The sequence below is a fragment of the Heptranchias perlo genome, chromosome 17, assembly GCF_035084215.1.
Source record: "Heptranchias perlo isolate sHepPer1 chromosome 17, sHepPer1.hap1, whole genome shotgun sequence".
Classification (NCBI taxonomy): Eukaryota; Metazoa; Chordata; class Chondrichthyes; order Hexanchiformes; family Hexanchidae; genus Heptranchias; species Heptranchias perlo.
This window is the reverse complement of record NC_090341.1, coordinates 39,678,982-39,701,804: the sequence shown is the minus strand read 5'-3', so window position 1 is coordinate 39,701,804 and position 22,823 is coordinate 39,678,982. Positions and strand designations below refer to the sequence as shown.

The 22,823-nt window shown below is 42.6% G+C and overlaps 1 protein-coding gene across 4 annotated transcripts in view; it reads left to right on the top strand.

Annotated features, from left to right (window-relative positions):
• LOC137334260 (contactin-4-like) overlaps positions 1–22,823 on the top strand; it is a 1,825,202-nt gene that overhangs the window by 1,490,437 nt on the left and 311,942 nt on the right. For all 4 annotated transcript variants that reach the window (XM_067998918.1, XM_067998917.1, XM_067998915.1 and 1 more), the window contains one exon: positions 1,377–1,552. In XM_067998918.1, the coding sequence (XP_067855019.1) occupies positions 1,377–1,552 (176 nt within the window). The remainder of the gene's footprint in view (positions 1–1,376; positions 1,553–22,823) is intronic.

The window sequence follows — 22,823 nt, the reverse complement described above, 5'->3', positions numbered from 1 at the left end:
TTATTCTTGTTCTATATGTTCACTTGCTGTGAAATAAGGTGTCTTAGTGATTCATACCTGGCCTTGTCTGACCTGTGTGTTCTCAGTCCACATGGGGGCACATGTGAAAGACACAAATATCTGGTTCAGATCACAAGGGAGTACTAGTGCTAAACCCCTGGTGAGGACAAGGTGGGGATGTGTTGCTGTTACTATTCCTGAAGGAGGGGATGAAAATATAGGCTGGGAAATGGGGTGGACATGGGCAAGGATCCTGTTCATCAATGTAGAGGGGAGGAAAAAGATCTGGTGCAAAAGGTGGAGTCATCAGAACAGATGTGAGAGAGACTACAAGAAAGGAATAGTCTTTACAGGAACCAGGTTGAGAAGGAGCATAATCCAGGTTGTTGTGGTAGTCGGAAGTCTTATAATGGACGTCAGTGGAGAGCCTATTGCCAGACATGGAGAGAGAGTAGTTCAGGAAGGAAAGAGAAGAACCAAAGATGGAACACAAAGGTGCAAGATAGGTGGAAAGTGGAAGCATAGGTAATGAAATTCTCAAGATCAGAGCGTGAATAGGAAACTGCACCGCAGTCATCAATAATAAAGGAGGAAGAAATAGGGAGGGGACTTGAATTGGATTGGAACAAATCATACAAGAATACAGGCATATCGGGGACCCACATAAGTTCTCACAGTGACAGCTTTTATCTGAATGAGGTTAGTAAGAGTTAAGAAAGAAGTTGTTTAAGTTGAGAACAAATTCAGCCAGGTGGAGGAGGGTGATGGTGAATGAGGAGTTGTTCGGTCACGATTTAAGCAAGATGTGGAGTCTCAGAGATTTTTTGGTTAAGGAATAGAGGTGTAGAGGGGCTTTGTGTCCATGACGGAAAATAAATAATTGGAGCCAGAGAATCTGAAATGGTTAAAGTGGCAAAGTGCATCAAAGGATGTAGAAGGGTAGAAACTGGACAAGGTGGGAAAGAAAATAATCAAGATTGGAATAAATTAGTTCAGTTTAACAAGAGTAATTGTTCAGACCAAAGGGTTTCAGAATGCTCTGAACAGCCCTGTCTGTGTACCTTGGGGAGGAGATAGAAACAGGCTGTTGGGAAACAGTGAGGTTGGCAGCATGGGGAGAGGGAAGCTCTTTGGAAGAGCTGAGATCACTAACCATCTGCAAAATGATGGTGTTCAGCAATAGGCTTGTCCGATAGTTGACATTTAGCCTCAGTCATACAGAGATCATTCACAACAACAGTCTCCCCTTTGTCAGCAGGTCAGGTATGACTGACTGGACTTACAAAATTTTCCTTCATTTGTGCACTCTTAATAAAAGTTGCCAAGTTCTGGGAATGGTTTTTATGGATAACTTTTTTTTTTATAAATCTCAACAGACCCAACAAGAATTACTATACCGCCATCAGACATGGATGTCACAGTGGGTGAAAGTACAATCTTGCCGTGCCAAGTCTCCCATGATCCTTCGTTGAACGTTGAATTCTCGTGGTCTTTTAATGGCCAACTTATAGACTTCAGAAGAGATCGAGATCATTTTGAAAAGGTTGGAGGGGTAAGTGGTTCACACAGCTTTATAATCTAATTTTGTGATATGATGGAGTTTTTATTACAAGATGGACGTGTGCAGAATTAGGTTCCAGGTATGAGACAATTTAATTAGCCCTGAAGAAAAATTGTACTTGGATAATACCATTAACAACTGTTGAAAACTGTGCGACAAATTTGGTCATTCATGACACAAAAGGAAGTACACAAATGGCTTTGTGTGTTACAGAGCTATACAGACAAAATGTCAGATTTGGTGCCTGGTCTGTACAACATTGGCTGATCTTGGGCGAAGTGCTAGTAGAAATGCCTCAGCACCGCTTTGCTAGGAAGGAATAAAATTAGCCAGTGTTCCTTCTCATCACTGTGCAATGAGCTGTGTGATTTTAGGATGAGAACAAGATGAGGGTTGGCTGTGATGCCTTCCGCAGTCATGCTAATATAGATCGCTGACAGTCACTACCAAAGCTCATGAATGAAAAACAGCCACTTGGATGAGGTACTAGGGGTTGTTCAGTACTCATGGAACTGTATCAAAGGTAGAGAGAGAGAGTCATTCAGGAGTGAAGAATAAAAATTGGGAAGTAAAAACAAATGCAAAAATTTGACACTTGTGCGTTGTAAAGTATGATTTCCGTTGATGGATAAAACATTTTATTGCAACCTTCGTGTCTGCTGTCTAGATAATTTTTAAAAACCTGCAGAGAAAATGCGTAACCCATTGGCAAAGAAGATAATACAGCAGGAGGAATGTTCATTTATAGAAATAAGTCCATTAAGGTTCTTTGTAGCTACTAACATATCTTAATGGTGCCAGTAGTTGTAGAATTCATCGCAGGTAGAAGCTGGTTCTGGTTGGCAAACACTTATCCCTTCAAAAGAGGCACAGTTTAATCGTATCAGATGATTGCAGTGCTGATCAGTCAAATTAGTCAATCTTCAGCCTCTTAACTTTGCTTTCCTTCCAAAATTACAATAATTGGGACAAACAAGATTATGCTTTAATTAGTTTATTAAATATCACAGTAACATTAGCTGATTAAATGTTGAGTCAGATTGAATGACTTACAGACATGATTGGCACTAAGGGAGGGGGGTGCGATTGAATTGCATTCTGAGATTCCTGCATTGTGGAAGCTTTTCTTGTCAGTAGTTATCAATTTCTTTAGAGGGGGGAAGGATTTGATTAAATTGCGTTTTCTAATAAATATAATTTGAATTGTAACCTTGTAACAGTAATACATGTCAAGGTCTATAATTATAGAAAGAAATCTAATATTCTCAGTTACCTGTTTGCAACTCTGTTGATGTGCTGGTAATAAATTGGAAAGGTTTGAAGGAGTTTTGCAGGTGACTGTCAATTGTAAGTTCTCTGCTTTCTTTTTAACCAATTTCCCTTTTCCTCAGTGTGCATTCTTGAAGCATGTATGTGTCCATACCTCAGACTGCCTTTGGATGGCTGCAATAGAGTTCTGTGTTCTGTTGTCATAAGGGAGATTTGTTGTGGGTCAAGGAGAATATCTTGTTCCCACAACCATTCCTCACCCTTGCTTTTGACACCAAGTTATAGTCCAGCAATTTTATTTTAAATTCACAAGCTTTCGGAGATTTTCTCCTTCCTCAGGCAAATGAGGAAGGAGAAAATCTCCGAAAGCTTGTGAATTTAAAATAAAATTGCTGGACTATAACTTGGTGTTGTAAAATTGTTTACAATTGTCAACCCCAGTCCATCACCGGCATCTCCACATCTTGCTTTTGACAATAGAGGAATGTAAATGCTTTGTGTGAACATTATTAATATGTGAGAGTGGTATCTATGCTTTGAGTTAATCATGATATCCCAAAGCGGGTGATGCACAAAGTCATCTTTGAATTGACCCAATTTGGATATATTCATTTGTTTATCAGATTACATTGTGTGGATTCAGGTGATGTTCATGGCCTGCTTTAAGTGCAGCTTCAGGTTTATAAGCACAGGACTGGTGGCTTGACGAACCTATAGTGGCTCGAGAAGACTGATTGAGGAATTGGAATCAAACATTTAAATTTGGAGCTGCTTAAAATGGATTCATACTGAGCACCCTCACACTTGTTTGTGTCCATTCTGTTTATTATCTGAAATTTGACTTGATTGTGGGAAGAAAATAAGAGATTGACATTGAGAGATTTGACTATCACTGTCACATAGCTACGGAACAATGTCGGTGATAAAATCAACCGTGTTTAGACTTCATTTTCCTACTTGACTACACTTCAAGAGTAATTCATTGGCTGTGAAGCACTTTGCGTCATCCTGAGGATGTGAAAGGTGCTATATAAATGCAAGTTTGTTTTTCTTCATCATGAATCCAGGAAGGGATCTTTGATATTTTACCAGTTATGCAATGCTTGTGCATAAAGACAAAGATCAAAGATAAAGACACATGCTGAATCTTGTCTTGTGCCAAAGCAATCATTAATGTGCTAAAAAAAATCCACATATCGGCCTATTGACTTTAGGTCCTGTGCCCTGCTTAATGAATTGGAAGGAAAAATCTTCAGTATTTAAACATTTTAACATATCTAAGCCTCTAAAGGTGTAGTTTTACCATCATTGCGAGGCAGTCTGCACTTCACAGAATGTGAAAGAAACAGTATAACTCCAGAGTCAGGTCTTGAGTCCCCCAGCGAGGCTGTCTATCTCCAGTGGAGTTGTCAAGCTGGATTCAAGAAGCACTCAGACCATATGGGCACATTACAAACTGAAGCAGAGTTTTTCTCTGTTGGTGGTGGGTGGGGGTTCATTCGGAACATTTGGAATTTGAAAAGTGGGAGCAGAGCTCTGCGTGTGTGTAAACACAAATGCACTGAGCTCCCATGAGGCAGCAGAAAATCAATTCACAGCCACGGGCAGCCAGCCACAGCACACCTCCACTGCTTCCATTTGCCAGCTGTTGGTCTCAAATTGGCAGAGCAGGATAATTGCAGTCTAACTGAAGAGCTAAATGATTTTTAAATGTAAGTGGTTATATTGGTGGTGAACACAACATTTATGCAGAAGCACATAGAGGGCATAATTAACATTCAAAAAAACATTGAGTGAGTATCCTAAAGCATTACAGCACTATAATGTGGCAGTCACAGCGGTGAGTTTGATTCTGCAGTACTCTATGTATTGCGTGGACAATTTCTTTTTAATCTTTCAGTGGACAAGTTACCAAATGGGTACAGGAATGGTATATCATTTTAAAATCAGAACATAGACACCCTCATTGCTTCAAAGTTGTTTAAAATTGCGTTTTCTTTTAATTTTTAATAGTTGCTCAAGCCCAGTCCGAACCCAGCTGATCCCATTTCCCTCCAGATCAGCTGGAATGACAGATGTGTACATATGATGGGCTAGAAATTCAGCCGTGCAGCACCCGTTGTTTCGGTGCTACACGGTCTCCTGAACATCCAAGATGGCGTCGTGGCTGTGCACGCATGTTTCCAGTGTGATGTGCGCCAGACGCCATCTTGGTGTAGGTATTCGCGCATGCTGATTTAAAGTCAGGATGTGGAGATGCCGGTGATGGACTGGGGTGGACAAATGTAAGGAGTCGTACAACACCAGGTTATAGTCCAACAGCTTTATTTGAAATCACAAGCTTTCGGAGCTTTCCTCCTTCGTCAGGAGGAACTTTCCTCCTCCTGATGAAGGAGGAAAGCTCCGAAAGCTTGTGATTTAAAGTGATAGACACATTTTGGAACTTAATGCTCAACTCAATGCACAGTCTTAACCACGACCATCTGAACATGTCTTAGAGTGCCTGGAGGACCCTCCCCACCCCTCCCCGCCACCAGCGCTATTTAAATGGACCATGCAGGATTTACAGGTTAGTGGCTGGATTGTCGCTTCCAGCTGCCGATAAATTTATAACTGTTTTCGGAGGTCTCCTATACTTGAATACCAGGACTAGGGGACATAGCCTAACATTTAGAGCCAGGACGTGCAGGAATGAAGTTAGGAAATGCTGCTACGCACAAAGGGTGGGAGAAGTTTGAAACGCTCTTCAGCAAACGGCAGTTGATGCGAGTTCAATTGTGAATTCTAAATCTGAGATTGATAGATTTCTGTGAACCAAGGGTATTAAGGGATTTGGGGCTAAGGCGGGTATATGGAGTTAGGTCACAGGTCCAGCATGATCTCATTGAATGGCGGAACAGGCTCGAGGGGCTAAATGCTACTTCCATTTGCTGCCTCCTGATATGCATCACCTTCTCCTGCAAGAAAGCAGGCCGTGTGTATGGGTGATGTGCCTGTCATGGTTGTATAGCTGCCAGCGTGTATGGCCTGTGAGATCTGAGTGGGTGGCTTGCAACAGTGGTAATGTGTATGGGGGGGGGGAGGAAGCATCTGATTGGCAGAGTTGAGTATTGACGGAAAGAGTTTGTTGGTATGTGGGTGATGGGGGGTGTAGTGTGTGGTGCACTGGATGCGGCTAGTGGCGCAGTTGGTAGGAGATGCCACTTGACAGTTGACCTCACTCACCTTGACCACTCGTGTCAAAGCATCGAATTTCTTCCTGCACTGCAACCATGTTCGTGGTGCTGTGTGCCTTGCATTGACTTTGTCCCCTGCTGCCTCCCACTGTCTTTTGGGTATATGTCTGGAGGGCCTCTTGGCTGCGCCCCCCCCCCACCACCGCGGATATAGGATGTCCCTCCTTCTGTATGCCTCTTGCACCAAGGCCTCGAGTGCACCATGAGAACCTTGGTGCACGCACTCTCTCAGGCCTGGTACCAACTCAGATCAGCAGATTGGTGAGGTCTGGCATGCAGATTGGAGGATGTGGGAATTAGTAGTGTGCAACCTTTATTCAATGTTTTAACATAACTCATCAATGTGTAAACATAGGGACGGGACCTGCATCTGTGTTTTACATGTGCGATGTCTGATCTCCATTCAGACTCCATGCAGACAGTAAACTGTTATTTTTAGAAAATAACAGGTACCGGCTACCTTTAAGAGATTTTTAAGAGATAGCCTGCCTTTAAGAAATTTGGGCTCGCCCTGCTGCGAGTTGCATTGAATCCTCGTGTCAATGCTGATTTCCAACGCTGCCTGCAGATAAGTCCTCAGGCCTGACGAAAATCTCGTCCTGCCTACACAGGGGCCATTGAGTACGGGTTAATAGAGGATCACACTATCCGCGCCCAATATTAGGCTTATTGAATTTTTTTCCCCCCCCATAGTGTCTGCAATTGTACTAACCAATGTCTAGAAAATTGAGTAATACGTTTAACAGATTGTAGTGCACAGTTGCTGTCTTCTCACCAATCCACGAACAAATTGAAACTCCTGGCACAGAACCTGATTGTTTGTCCACTTGCATTTTTTGAAAATTACATGATGTTGGTTGATAGAATCATGATAATAGCAATTCTACCAGCAGTAACACAAATTACCGCTCCAGGAAATAATTGCTCACTGTGTTTAATTATCATTTAAAATCTCATTGCCATCAATTATCATGTCAGTGGGCAGCAGTATTATTATTCGTGCCATTAGAATGATCGGTAATTCACAATATCCCGGCATCGACATTAGATTTTTAAAAAAATTAATGGCTTCCAGTGTTTACTTACACTGCACATAAATATTCCATTTTCAACAGGCTGAACTATTCTCTGAGCAACACAGGGTAAAGCAAATGAGGAGATCAACAAGAAATAATGGTTCATTTGTGATTCCTCAATGTAATGTTTCTTTGTATAGGCTTCTGCATATCAGAACCAGTAAATGGAGGCTGAATTGCGCTGACAAATTTTACAAAATGCTTGTGAGTAAGTCCTGGGCTGTGACATGCAAAGTTACCTTTTCAATCAAGCACATTTGGCACACACACTTGACTGCCTTTTAAGGTGAGGAGAATTGCAATCTATGTAAGTACATAGGGAACAGAAGCCCCCAATTGTACTCTGTGAATCATAATCAAATCATAAAATGAAAAGTACCGCTGCTGAGCTTTCATCCTATTTGGAAGAATAAAAGCCATTCTTCACAACTCCAAAGTGTTCTAGATGGGTCATTAAACAAGGAATATCATTAACTACGTCAACCAGGATGATACTGTGGTCTATTTGTTTGTAACATTGTCTACTCGGAGATATCAATATGGAATAATGGACTGCTGGGAATGAGTTACAAGGGTATAACTTAATTAAAAGGCTTAGATGGCAACAGAAGAAGCTCATGATTTATTGCCCTCATCTGAACCCTGAGATTATGTTGCGCATTTGTAACCCACTCTTGAATCTGTTGTTTTACATAATGTATCATAGTGTGTCTAAATATCTATTTTCAGTTTTAAGCACATTATGATTTTGGAACTATCTCCAGCATTATGGATTATTGCCAGTGATGTTTCTGAAGGGTATTTATGTTCTTTTGCAGCAATATTGCCACAGGTTTATCAGAAAAAACTTTTTCATTACAGTTCAGGAAATATGCGCATTCGGTCTGCTAATGGTCATGTTACCTTCAGATTGTCCTGCAATGATACTTGACACTGCTGAAAATAACAATAATGCTTTATGCCCATGGACATATCAATTATGCAAGTGCTGCAGCAACAATTGACAGCCAACTTCACTGATCTTCAGGCCTCATCATCTCTGACCCAATTAAAAATTTCTATTTTTCGAAATGCACATAAGATCTCCTTGCACAAATAGCATTACTAAGTTAATTTCAACTTTACAAAAGATCTCACAATTCAATGGTTGCTCATATATTTTGTGATCTTTCAATCTTATGAAATAAGCCCAGTATGCACAAGTCATGTAATATACCAATGTTCCAATTGTCTAACCTTGTGATTAAAAATTTAGCGAAGTGAATGGGCATATAAATGAGACTTAGTCAAACAGAAAGTTCTGCGTAGAAACTCAACTGACAGTTAAAAGAGGTAATTTGTAGGTGTGGTAATAAAACCATCGTGATGCACAGTAACTTATGTGATAAAGTATCTGCCCTTCAGCCTTCATTGTTAATATAACAGCTATTATACCAGCTGATGAGTACCAGGCTATCCAACATGATTGCTTACTGATCTTACCAGTATTCCTTCATTACTTACATTCTCCACAGAGATCAGAAATATTTCTAATTGTGGAGAATTTGCTGGGCCTGGAATCCTCTGTAATACTGATTATTCAGGAACAAATAGATTATTTGCACTCCTGAGTTCTGGATTAAAAAAATGTCTTTGCTTTATATAATACAGAAAAAATTTAATGGATTTGTTAATTGTATTTTGTTCTGTTGTTTTTGTTCTTTCCCATTTGTATATCGCTTCCTGTCCCCCAGTATTACTCACGATTCCTTGATCACATGGGCAGCTGGATCTCTGTCAGCCCTGCATTAAATCAGGAATTCACGATGTCGGGTCCAACAGGTGCAAAACTGCATCGTGCTATTCTGTGGAACACGATGTGGGCCTGCAGAGTAATACAAGGAAACATGCTGTCCTCCATCCTGCCCCTTCCTGGCAAGTTCTTTGATTTCTATGATGTTTGACACATAACTTAAGGACCTTAAGTATTCTACTTGCTGTTCTAAAATAATAAACATTTTCAAAATACTGGTATTCATAAACATCAGATGTTGAAAAGCAAATATTTGTTTTTGGAAATGTGAATTAATTGTACTGCCAGGGGTGCATATTTGGCATCGCATCTGGTGTTTAATTTGCATTGTCATACCATATTTTCATGGAGTTCAAACTTTGTCTCCATTTTAATAGAATATATTGAACAGCCAGTAAATTCATTTTGTTCTGACCTGCTGATTCACAGTTTAAAAACAATCCAGATCCATAGTTCATTTCCGGTGACCAATCAACCTGTAGTTGAAGCTGCAAATTTCAATCTCTCAAGATGCTGGAACAACAACTTGCATTTATGTAGCAACTTCAACATAAGAAAACATCTCAAGGCACAAAAAGGGATATGGACACCAAGTCAGAAGGGAGAGATAAGGAGGGATGACCAAAAGTTTAGTCAGAGATGGGTCTTCATAAAGCTTTTAAAGATGAAGAGGTTTAGATCGAGAGTTCCCAAGAGTAGGCCCACAGCAGCCGAATGCTCTCTCACCAATGGTGGGATGAAGGGATGGCAGTAAACAGAAGGTTGGTATCAGAGAAACGGAGCATTCAGGAAGGAATATTGGGCAGGAGAGATTGAAGAAGGAAGGTAGGGAAAGGCTAGGAGAGATTTATAGATAACAAGGATTTTAAATATATCGCACGAGAGGATGGGGAGCCAGTGTAGTTCAGTAAGGATGAGGGTGATGGGTGACTGGGACAAACTGTGCGTCAGGATATGTGCAGCGGCGGAGAATTTTTTTAAAATTCGTTCATGGGGATGTGGGCGTCGGTGGTAAGGCCAGCATTTATTGCCCATCCCTAATTGCCCTTGAGAAGGTGGTGGTGAGCCATCTTCTTGAACTGCTGCAGTCCATGTAGCAAAGGTTCTCCCACAGTGCTGTTAGGTAGGGAGTTCCAGGATTTTGACCCAGCGACAATGAAGGAACGGTGATATATTTCCAAGTCAGGATGGTGTGTGACTTGGAGGGGAACGTGCAGGTGGTGTTGTTCCCATGTGCCTGTTGCCCTTGTCCTTCTAGGTGGCAGAAGTCGCAGGTTTGGGAGGTGCTGTCGAAGAAGCCTTGGCAAGTTGCTGCAATACATCCTGTGGATGGTACACATTGCAGCCACGGTGCGCCGGTGGTGGAGGGAGTGAATGTTTAGGGTGGTGGATGGGGTGCCAATCAAGTGGGCTGCTTTGTCCTGGATGGTGTCGAACTTCTTGAGTGTTGTTGGAGCTGCAGTCATCCAGGCAAGTGGAGAGTATTCCATCACACTGCTAACTTGTGCCTTGTAGATAGTGGCAAGGCTTTGGGGAGTCAGGAGGTGAGTCACTCGCTGCAGAATACCCAGCCTCTGACCTGCTCTTGTAGCCACAGTATTTATGTGGCTGGTCCATTAAAGTTTCTGGTGACCCCCCAGGATGTTGATGGTGGTGGATTTGGCAATGGCAATGCCGTTGAATGTCAAGGGGAGGTGGTTAGACTCTCTCTTTTTGGAGATGGGCATTGCCTGGCACTTGTCTGGTGCAAATTTTACTTGCCACTTATCAGCCCGAGCCTTGATGGTGTCCAGGTCTTGCTGCATGCGGGCACGGTCTGCTTCATTATCTGAGGGGTTGCGAATGAAACTGAATACTGTGCAATCATCAGTGAACATCCCCACTTCTGACCTTATGATGGAGGGAAGATCATTGATGAAGCTGCTGAAGATGGTTGGGCCTAGGACACTGCCCTGAGGAACTCCTGCAGCAATGTCCTGGCGCTGAGATGATTGGCCTCCAACAACCACTACCATCTTCCTTTGTGCTAGGTATGACTCCAGCCACTGGAGAGTTTTCCCCCTGATTCCCATTGACTTCAATTTTACTAGGGCTCCTTGGTGCCACAATCGGTCAAATGCTGCCTTGATGTCAAGTGCAGTTAGTCTCACCTCACTTCTGGAATTCAGCTCTTTTGTCCATGTTTGGACCAAGGCTGTAATGAGGTCTGGAGCCGAGTGGTCCTGGCGGAACCCAAACCGAGGATCGGTGAGCAGGTTATTGGTGAGTAAGTACCGCTTGATAGCACTGTCGACGACACCTTCCATCACTTTGCTGCTGATTGAGAGTAGACTGATAGGGCAGTAATTGTCCGGATTGGATTTGTCCTGCTTTTTGTGGAAAGGTCATAACGTACCTGGGCGATTTTCCACATTGTCGGGTAGATGCTGTACTGGAACAGTTTGGCTAGAGGTGCAGCTAGTTCTGGAGCACAAGTCTTCAGCACTACAGCCAGAATGTGGTCCGGGCCCATAGCCTTTGTTGTATCCAGTGCACTCAGCTGTTTCTTGATATCACGTGGAGTGAATTGAATGGGAGACCGACACAGAGAGCATTAGAATAGTGGAGTCAAGAGGGGTTGAAGGGGCTCAGCAGTCGTGGGGTTGAGGTAGGGGCAAAGGTGTGCAATGTTGAGGAGGTGGAAATCCGTGTTCTTGGTGCTAGATTGGATATGGGTTTTAAAGCTCAGCTCCAATTCACACAGGATGCTGAGTTTACGGATGGTTTCGCTCCACCTGAGAGAGTGGAAGGGGATGGGTTGGAGTCAGTTGTAAGGAAACAGAGTTCGTGGCTGAAGGCAATGGGTTCAATCTTCCCAATGTCTCCCAAGAGCCATTCAGTCCCCCCCCAACATTGTTTCTTTTCCTTTCAAAAATATGATCTCTCTAGAATGCCAGACAATGTAACCATTATGTCTCCTTCCTGGTTAAGAACCATTGACATGTGTAATGATAGTTCTGTGGCGAGGTTAATTGAGTGCAAACTTTATTTTTGCAGTCAGGCCAAAGGATTGATGGGAGGAACCCTGATTTCCAGATTTGCGTCATCTGCAACACCTTCCCATCCAGTGAAAGCTGTGCATGTGGTCAGATGCTGCTTCCTTACCACAGGGAAAGTGATAAAAGTACTAGCCCTTGCAAACACAGCATCTGTCACTTGCTTGATACAGGTGTGTGACGCAGACTGACTAATGTAGCACATATCCTTGGGGTGGTTTGGAAAGATCTGGTAACGTCAAAGCTTTGTGCTGCAGTAACCCTCACGTATGGAGAAAGAGCCATTCTTGTTCTTTATGTTGTTCTATGGCAGATGGTTCACCTGCGTAGTAGCCTGTTTTGTGAAGCATAAATAGGAGAAACATGTCTCATCCAACACATCCCAGTGCACGTCGAGAGGTCTGTAAATTGTGGTCATGAATAGTGACAGATTCAGACAGAATGCCTCAAGCTGTGTTTGGTGGCTCTTGGTAAACTCCACTTCCTCATCTGAACTGTCCAGGGCATTTGGATCCTGGTAACAACTTAGGATACTTCAGGAAACCATCGACAGCAACCCCAAGCAAAATGCAACAACAGTGAAGAGCAAACCAAAACAAAAAAAACCTCTTTGATGAACATGACGAGAGCATCCAGCTTTAAGAGGCCAACACCCAGGATCACTGATGCGGTAATGTAAAACCGGCAAGCAGCATGCTGTGGGCATGAATTTCATTGAGTGATCCAATTCGAATAAAAATTCATGCTGGTGACATGGTCTCTATTGTACATTGAAAATCACCACTTGGGAAATTGGGGGTGCCGCAAATTCAGCATATGTGGCCGCTGACTAGATTTCCCAACCCCCTTCCTGCTGCCTGAAATGCTTCGCGAAGAGACAGGAAATCAGCACTTAGGTCCCTTCACGTAGGGGCACCTGTCAGAAGGGGAACACATAAACATTCCCACCTTCACAGAAGCCAGCCTTTAGCCAATTCCATTCACTCCATGTGGTATCAGGAAATGGCTGAGGGCACTGGCTACAGCAAAGGCCATGGGTCCCGACAACATCCTGGCTGTAGTGCTGAAGACTTGTGCTCCAGAACTAACCGTGCCTCTAGCCAAGCTGTTCCAGTGCAGCTACAACACTGGCATCTACCCGACAAAGTGGAAAATTGCCCAGGTTTGTTCTGTCCACAAAAAGCAGGATAAATCCAATCCGGCCAATTACCGCCCCATCAGTCTACTCTCAATCATCTGCAAGGTGATGGAAGGTGTCGTCGCCAGTGCTGTCAAACGGCACTTACTCACTAATACCTGCTTTCCGATGCTCAGTTGGGGTTCCGCCAGGACCACTCGGCTCCAGACCACATTACAGCCTTGGTCCAAACATGGACAAAAGAGCTGAATTCCAGAGGTGAGGTGAGGGTGACTGCCCTTGACATCAAGGCAGCATTTGACCAAAGAGCCCTAGTAAAATTGAAGTCAGTGGGACTCAGGGGGAAATCTCTCCAGTGGCTGGAATCATACCTAGCACAATGGGAATCCCCCACCATCAACATCCTGGGGGTCACCATTAACCAGAAACTTAACTGGACCAGCCACATAAATACTGTGGCTACAAGAGCAGGTCAGAGGTTGGGTATTCTGCAGCGAGTGACTCACCTCCTGACTCCCAAAGCCTTTCCACCATCTACAAGGCACAAGTCAGGAGTGTGATTGAGTACTTTGCACTTGCCTGGATGTTGGAGGCCAATCATCTCAGCCCCAGGACATTGCTGCAGGAGTTCCTCAGGGCAGTGTCCTAGGCCCAACCATCTTCAGCTGCTTCATCAATGACTTTCCCTCCATCATAAGGTCAGAAGTGGAGATGTTCACTGATGATTGCACAGTGTTCAGTTCCATTTGCAACCCCTCAGATAATGAATCATTCCATGCCTGCATGCTGCAAGATCTGGATAACATCCGGGCTTGGGCTGAAAAGTGGCAAGTAACATTTGTGCCAGACAAGTGTCAGGCCATGACCATGTCCAACAAGAGAGAGTCTAACCACCTCTCCTTGACATTCAACGGCATTACCATCACCGAATCCCCCACCATCAACATCCTGGGGGTCACCATTGACCAGAAAATTAACTGGACCAGCCACATAAATACTGTGGCTACAAGAGCAGGTCAGAGGTTGGGTATTCTGCAGTGAGTGACTCACCTCCTGACTCCCAAAGCCTTTCCGCCATCTACAAGGCACAAGTCAGGAGTGTTTACGAGTACTTTGCACTTGCCTGGATGAGTGCAGCTCCAACAACACTCAAGAAGCTCAACACCATCCAGGACAAAGCAGCCCGCTTGATTGACACCCCATCCACCACCCTAAACATTCACTCCCTTCACCACCGGCGCACCATGGCTGCAGTGTGTACCATCTACAAGATGCACTGCAGCAAACCGCCAAGGCTTCTTCGACAGCACCTCCCAAACCCACAACCTCTACCACCTATAAAGACAAGGGCAGCAGGCACATGGTAACACCACCACCTGCACGTTCCCCTCCAATTCACACACCATTCTGACTTGGAAATATATCGCCGTTCCTTCATCGTCGCTGGGTCAAAATCCTGGAACTCCCTACCTAACAGCACGGTGGGAGAATCTTCACCACACGGACTGCAGCAGTTCAAGAAGGCGGCTTACCACCACCTTCTCAAGGGCAATTAGCGATGGGCAATAAATGCTGGCCTTGCCAGCAACACCCACATCCCATGAATGAATTAAAAAAAACATGAACATACTAAAATGACAGATGGGAAAAGACCACCTGGTTTGTCTATCCTGCCCCATCCCATCATGGGGCAACTGAGCATCATGACCCTCATTTCCCCCACCCACCAGCAGACATGTGAACTCCTGGGAGAGGTAAAATAAAAGAAAAAGAAGTCGGCCAAGTTAGGGAAAAATGTTCTGCACCCTGGCACCAGAGAGGCAACACACTATGCAAGACTCAGGTTGGCAGTTGCAGAAACACCTGTCTGTCCCCCAACTATCGGATCCACTATGACCACTGCCTTTCTACACTTTGCTGTGCCCCCCTGTGCAGTCATTTGCCCCACAGTGCTGTGGATGTGCTCTAGACTGCACTCCCCCGAGGTGTTGTCGCCGTCTCCAATATTCAGCACTGAAAACTGGTTTGAGAGTGCCACACCACCGGAGGATTCCTGCACTGTCTGCCTCTTCCTACCCTACTGGTTGGCCACCCGCTTACAATCCTCCTGAACTCTCTGTAACTGCAGGGTGACCACCTCCTGGAACGTGCACTCGAGGAAACTCTCAGCCTCCCGTATGCCCTGCAGTGACTCCAGCCGCTGCTCAAGCTCAGTAACATTGAGCTCGAGCTCGAGCAACTGGAGGCACTTCCTGCACATGTGGTTATCCAGGACATATGAAGCATCCTGGAGTTCCCACAGGGCACATGAATTGCAGGCAACAGGCCTCAGCTGTCCCATCATTTTGCTTAAAAGTTTATCTACTTGCGTTATGTATAGATAGATATATGTCTCTTATGTTACATATCCCTATGTATGTTTTTAGTTTAGTATTACCTTACTCTTATTATTTATGCATACCAGATTTTTATTTAATGCAATTTGGATCCCTTTAATGTCGGTATCCTCGACTTTGTTAATTTTAGTTTTATACCCTTAGATCTAATTAATTATTCTGATTATTTATATATATTTACTTATTTACCATTGCCCCTTGGTTTAAATTACTTAGTACCTCCTTTCCCCACGCACCGAATTCCCATTCTCTCCAAATTCCCATCATCGCTCTGTTTAGCAGCATTGTCCAACTCTTGCCAAACCCTGTACTTAAAGCTCCTTTCATTATTTTAAAGACCTCATTTAAATCTCCCTAAATGTATGCTTTTCTGGAGTAAAAAGACCCAGCTCTCTAAGTCTATTATGGTCACTATGCCTTTATTGATGGTGTCAGTCTAGTGGCCCTCTATTGAACCTTTTCCATGGGTGTCTATATCACCCACCATGTAAGGGAACCAAAACTGGACACAGTGTTCTAGATGATGCCTAACCAAGGTTCTATGTAAGAGAGTATAATGCTTTCTGGTTTTTATTGGATTATCCTAGCAATACATCCTAATACACTATTTGCTTTTCCTATAGCATCGCAGCACTGATTATGACCCTTAAGAGATTCTTGTTTTATAACTTCTGGGTCTCTTTCCTGCTCAACAGCCTTTAGTTCAAACCCCCGTGTGGCATTAGCCCAATGCACATGCATAACACTACATTTATCTATATTAAATGACACCTTCCAGACGTGGGCCCATTCCCCCATCACATCTATATCTGATTGTCGTTGTTTTTTTCGCCTACAGTTTTAACACTCACACAAATCTTTGTATCATTAGAAAACTTATTAATAAAGATTGTGAAGAGTAGCAGTCCTAACACCGATCCCTGGATGTTCATTTTCCTGTGTGAGATCTAATACTCTGATTTTTCTCACTAACTATTGGAGAAACACATTTATGTTTTTTCCTCTATCAGAGTGCCTTAATTATTTCCTTTCATTATTTCCTTGTTCCTTTCTCTTCCCTTTTTTACCATCATGGTAAGATATTTCAATTCTTATAAAGTCTGCTTTGACTTTTGAGAACAGAAAATTGGAGAATTGTTCTTCGTAAGGCAATTCACCATTGTGAATGTGTAACATTTTTGAGGTGTTAATATCCAACAGGGAATGCCACTACAGAGAAAAGTTACACATTGTTCATTTCAATGTCTTTAGAATTTAAAGTATACAGATTTTTTTTTAATTATCTGTGCTTATTTCTATTAAAGTCATGTTCCTTGTCAAATCCTGTGATAGCATTGGACTTTACAGGTCATTGTAGAAACGGCCTGCTTTTATGGCTTATATGTCCATATAACTGTAGGCATGCCTGCAAATCAGACTTGTGAAATACACAACTCTTTGTCGAAGCCATGCAGTGTATTCCTGGGAATTCTTTGATAAACGTTGCAATATGTTACCTTCAGTGCTTGTGGAGATTTCTTTACTCAAAGCTTAAAATTGTCACCGCAGAACTGTTTCTTCTGGTTGAACGAGGACTTAATCATACATTAGTGCTAAACCTGGAGCACAACACATAGAACCATCGGTCATTTGTAAGTTGCTTAAACAGCTGACAGTTGAAAGAATACTTTCATCTCACCATGCCCAGGAGTAAGGTGCCTATTATTTATCCAGTGAGACCTCTCGTTCAGTCATTGAATCAAACCAGTCTTCCTCCAGGAAATATTAATTCCACGAGAAATCGAGAATCTTAAATATTAATCTAAGATTTAAGATGTAACCAGTAGAGGGTTCTCTTCTCTCCTCTCCTCTCCTCATCCTGATAATGGATGTAACCTCTGTCGGCTGCAAGATTTTGTCAAAGGTCAGATTATGACTCTAATCTGCACTTCTGCTGAGTGTGATAGTAGACATGTCGAGTCGATGAAGAACTAGTTAAAACTTGTCACATGCAGTTTAATCTGTCAAAAAAGTCACAAAAGATTCCACTACTCAGAAAGTTGATTGAGTTTTGTTACTAGTGAGCAGTGGTTTTTATTTGCTTGTGTGTTGGTTGTATAGGGAGAGTTGATTTCCCTCTCGCTGATGGGGCATTACAAGATAGAAAGACTCCAATTGAGCTTAGTTAAGTCTGAGAATAACCTTCAACAGACACCATGTTGACTGCTGCCCTAAATCTAAAATTATGATAACCTTACAGAGTAGGAATAAAATCTGCTTTTTCTGGTTTTACAATATTTAATAAAATGTAAGTGATCAAAGAGCTGCCTGCATAATTCAGCTCCAGAATGTCGATCTCCATTCTAATTTTTTTAAATCAGCATGTAAGTGGCAGTTCATTCTCCATACCCTTGATTCCCATCCAAAGCACCAAAAGGCTGAAATGCTCTGAGTTAAGTACTAAAGGTTTTGTGCTGTGAACTGATGTGCACTGATAATTAACTTTACACTGTCACTGCTCATTTCACATGAGGTCATTAAAGCCATCAATGTGATTCTATTTTCATCTTTTCCTGTATTGAAGCCAGATCTCTAGCATTCAAGAGCAGTAACCTGGTCAAGAGGGAAATATGAAAGGATAAATTGGAAAAACTTAACAGTCAAAAGGTAACATTTCTATTTAACAATAATTGAGCAATATCCCAGTACTTCTACAAAAACCTAAGAAAGTTTAAATAGTTAACAGGAATGGTAGAATGGGCATTGAATTTGATTGATTTTACCTTCTCTGTTCATACCAGCCTATCTTGTATATGTCTGCTTCAAAGTACTTGGGAATACAGAATCAAATTGGTGAAATCGGAAATAAATTGTTCACCCCAAACTTGGGCTTGATTCTATTTTTCTTTTATGATAGCAGTAAATTTTTTGCTTTGATCTATGGTACAAAAAGAATGCTTCAGCGTATAAAACTCATCTGTTTTATTTACATGCTTCGCTGTAGCACTGAGGTTTAGCAATTGGCCATTGTGGAGGGAGCAAGCACGGTAAACAGCAAAAAAAATTTTCATTAAAAAAAAATAATTCCATTGCTTGGGCTTCTTGCCAGGGGTACACATAAGAACAATTTTAGTGGAATGGAGAAAGCTTTACATCACCGTAAATCAATTTGAGTTTTAAAAACTTAGTCAAGGAATATTGTTCTCACTGGGTAAGAATTCCTAAAGGCATTTGTATTCACTGTTCAAGTTGAATGATTCAGTTAATCAATGATTATTGGTATCATCTAAGACCACCATTCATTTCAATTACAAAGCCCTATTCACAGAGTCAAGCATGTCTGTTGCAGAATATCTGAGATATTACAAGAGTATTTGGAGACACTTGTATTACTCCGCTGCCCGAATCCTAACTCACACCAAGTTGCGCTCACCCATCACCCCTGTGCTCATTGATATACATTGATTCCCAGTCGACAATGCCTCGATTTTAAAATTGTCACCCTTGTTTTCAAATCCCCCCCATGGCCTCACCCCTCCTATCTCTGTAACCTCCTCCAGCCCTACAACTCTCTGAGATCTCTGCACTCCTCCAATTCTGGTCTCTCGTGCGTCCTCGATTTTCATTGCTCCAGGATTGGCGGTTGTGCCTTCAGCTGCCTGGGCCCTAAGCTCTGGAATTCCCTCCCTAAACCTCTCTACCTCTCACTTCTCCTAAAGATGCTCCTTAAAACCTACCTCTTTGACCAAGCTTTTGGTCACCCGTCCTAATGGCTCAGAAGTTACTCCGAGCAGCGAACCAACACTGCTCACCGCTCCGTAGATTTATACTGACCCAATAACTTATCATTGTCTTTACTGGGTGCACTTCCTCTTAGTAGGAAGGGTAGAAGAGCCCAGCGTTAGCTCCAGCAAAGCTAGGACCCTGGGAGAAGCGAGAAGGTCACACTCCCCCCTTGACCAATCAAACTGCAGCATTTTTGACAAGGTGTGAACAGTTCCTGCAAGCTGGAACGTATTATCCAGGAATTGAAAGGTAAAGCACTAAAATCATTTGTAAAAACAGTTATAGATAGTGGAAAAAGAGGTCAAAATAATTAAATAAAAGAGATAGAAGGAAAAATTGAAAAACAAATTATTTTTAACAATAAGCAGTAATGAAACTCCACATTTTTAAAAGTTAATTTTTAGTTGTTTGGCAGTCACTACGACCTGGTATTTTTAAGCATACCTGTTTTGTGGCAATATTAGTTACTTTCCAGCTGGGCAGAAGAGCAAGTTGGTGCTGGTCCATTGATTCTGTTGATTGCAGCCGGTAATATCCCTTTAATTCGAAGCTGTTATATCGCTGGCGAACCAGGAGGAGCAAGTTCTGGATTTCCACGTTTCACTGAGCATGTGCAAACGCCGGAACTTGCTCCTCGATTTCCCCACTAACAACGGTGAGCGCTGTTGAGCTCACCATTCCTTTTTAAGCAATTTCTGGGTCAATATCTCCTTATGTGGCTCAGTGCCAAATTTTGTTTGTTAATGCTCCTATGAAGTGCCATAGCATGTTTTACTACAATAAAGGCTAAATTAAGGGTGCTATATAAATGCAAGTTGTTGTTGTTGCTATGAAGGCTGGCATATGAACATAAGAAATAGGAGCAGGCATAGGCTGAATGGCCGCTTGAGCCTGCTCCGCCATTCAATAAGATCATGGCTGACCTTTGACCTCAACTCCACTTTCCCGTCCTATCCCTTGATTCCCTTAGTGTCCAAAAATCTGTCGATCTCAGTCTTGAATGTACTCAACAACTGAGCATCCACAGCCCTCTGGAATAAAGATTCCGAAGATTCACAACCGTCTGAGTAAAGAAATTTTTCCTCATCTCGGTCCTAAATGGCCAATCCCTTATCTTGAGAGTCTGACCCCTAGTTCTAGACTTTCCAGCCAGGGGAAGCAGCCTCTCAGCATTTACCCTATTAAGCCTTCTTAGAATCTTATACGTTTCATTGAGATCACCTCTCATTCTTCTAAACCCCAGAGAATATAGGCCCATTCTACTCAACCTCTCCTAATGGGTCAACCATCTCATCCCAGGAATTAATCTAGTGAACCTTCGTTGCACCCCCTCTAAGGCAAGTAGATCCTTCCTTAGGTAAGGAGACCAAAATTGGACACAGTACTCCAGGTGTGGTCTCACCAATGCCCTATATAATTGCAGCAAGGCCTCCTTACTCTTATAATCCAATCCCCGTGCAATAAAGGCTAATATACCATTTGCCTTCCTAATTGCTTGCTATACCTGCATGTTAACTTTCTGTGATTTGTGCGCAAGGACACCCAAATCATTCTCAATACTAACATTAGTCTCTCACCTTTTAAAATAAATTCTGCTTTTCTATTCTTCCTACCAAAGTGGATAATTTCATATTTCCCCACATTATACATCGTGTTTATGTTTCATTCATTCAACTGCCATGTTCTTGTAGGATTATCTGTCACAGGAGAAAAGTTACCTTAAGAGTTTTGCACCATGTGCAGCTAATATTAATCAGGTGACCTTCCCCACTCTTATTTATAATGCTTTATTTTGGAACACAGCCCTTCCTCTTGTGATTTGCATCATTTCCTTTACTTGTCTCACATATTGAAAAAGTTTGCTTTTCACTGTTAATTGGTTGTTTGGTTTAGTGTACGCAAGCATTCTGTTTGCTATATAACAGCAACAACTTGCATTTATATCGAGCCCTAAATGTAGGAAAACATCCCAAGGCACTTCACAGGAGCAAAATCAGACAAAAATTGACATAGATCCAAAGTAGGAGATGGTAGAAGGAGTGATTAAAAGGTTGATCAAAGAGATAGGTTTTATGGACGGTCTTTAAGGAGGAGAGGCGGAGATTTTTAGGGAGGAAATTCCAGTGCTTAGGGCCTAGACGGCTGAAGGTACGGCCGCCAATGGTCGGGCCAAGGGAGTGGGGGTTGCGTAAGAGGCCAGAGTTGGAGCAATGCAAAGTTCTTACAGGACTGGAGGAGGTTACTGAGATAGGGAGGGCGAGGTCATGGATGGATTTGAACATGAAGATGAGAATTTTAAATTCAAGGCATTGGTACACCAGATGCCAATGTAAGTCAGCGAGCTCAGGAGTGATGGGTAAGCCCGAATTGGTGTGGGTTAGGATGCAGACAGCAGAGTTTTGGATGAGCTCAAAGTTTATGCAGGGTGGAAGATGGGAGACCAGCCAGGAGAGTATTGGAAAAGTAGAGTCTGGAGGTAACAAAGGCAACTTTCATCTTGATTAAGCAAGCAAGTAATACAGCCAGTTACTGATCAATGTTGAAGATTGCATACTCATCTCAAGAAGCATGAGGTACAACTTCGGGATGCCCATTATTAGTGCAAGGTCATCAGCCAGGGAATTCATCAGATCGATTTGATCTGTTCCTGCTGGGCAGAAAACAGGCAGCAGCAGATCAGCCACCCGTTTTACACCCTGTCCGGTTTTCCTTTCTATTGAAGAAGAAGCTCACATTTATCATTATCTGAACAATTGGCTGATACAAGTATCTTGGTGGGGATTAGTCAGCAGATGATAACAAGAAACTCTGGGGTTTTGATCAATCAGGAGAAGCCTCAATTGCACATAGCTCACAACTTTGTAGGGGTGCTCCCAGGCCTCGCAGGACATCATCTTGCTTCTACCAGACTGATTACTTGGCATCCAAGTGGAGTGCTCAGTTCTGAAGATGGGATTTGGAATCAAAGTGCAATATTCTCAGGATATTCAGGCCTGTTAGTGACAGCTGAGTGCAGAACTTTTTGCAAGATTATTACTGAAGCTGTTGCAGCTGAAAATGGAACCTTCTTACTGTGTGACCCAAGTTCATTCTTTATTGTGCTAAAATTCATTATTGATCAAAGTATAACCACTCTCAAATAGTGGTCTAAAGAGACTGACACTATAATAGGACCGTAGGCTTAGTTCCTGTGGCTCAGTCATGCATCAGTGATCAATGGGTAACCTGGTGACACATACTTGAGTTTTGGGGTATGATTTTTGGCTCCTGGCAGCAACAATTGTACAAAGGATCTTCAGCATTTTGTTAAACTTTAGATGCCTGGATTAAGCTGGGTGTTCACCACAGTACAGGCCACAGAAGAAGCAAAATATTTTTGTGGAATTCCTTATGGTTTGTGGCCAGTGTTCCTGAGAAGATAAAAAATGCATATAAAGTATAACTGGTGGAACTCTGCCTGACTGCTGCAGGACAAGGTCAGCTGAACTGACAGAGTGACATTTTAAATAAATATATACTTTGTAAATCCATATTTAAAATCACTTTTGTCCATTG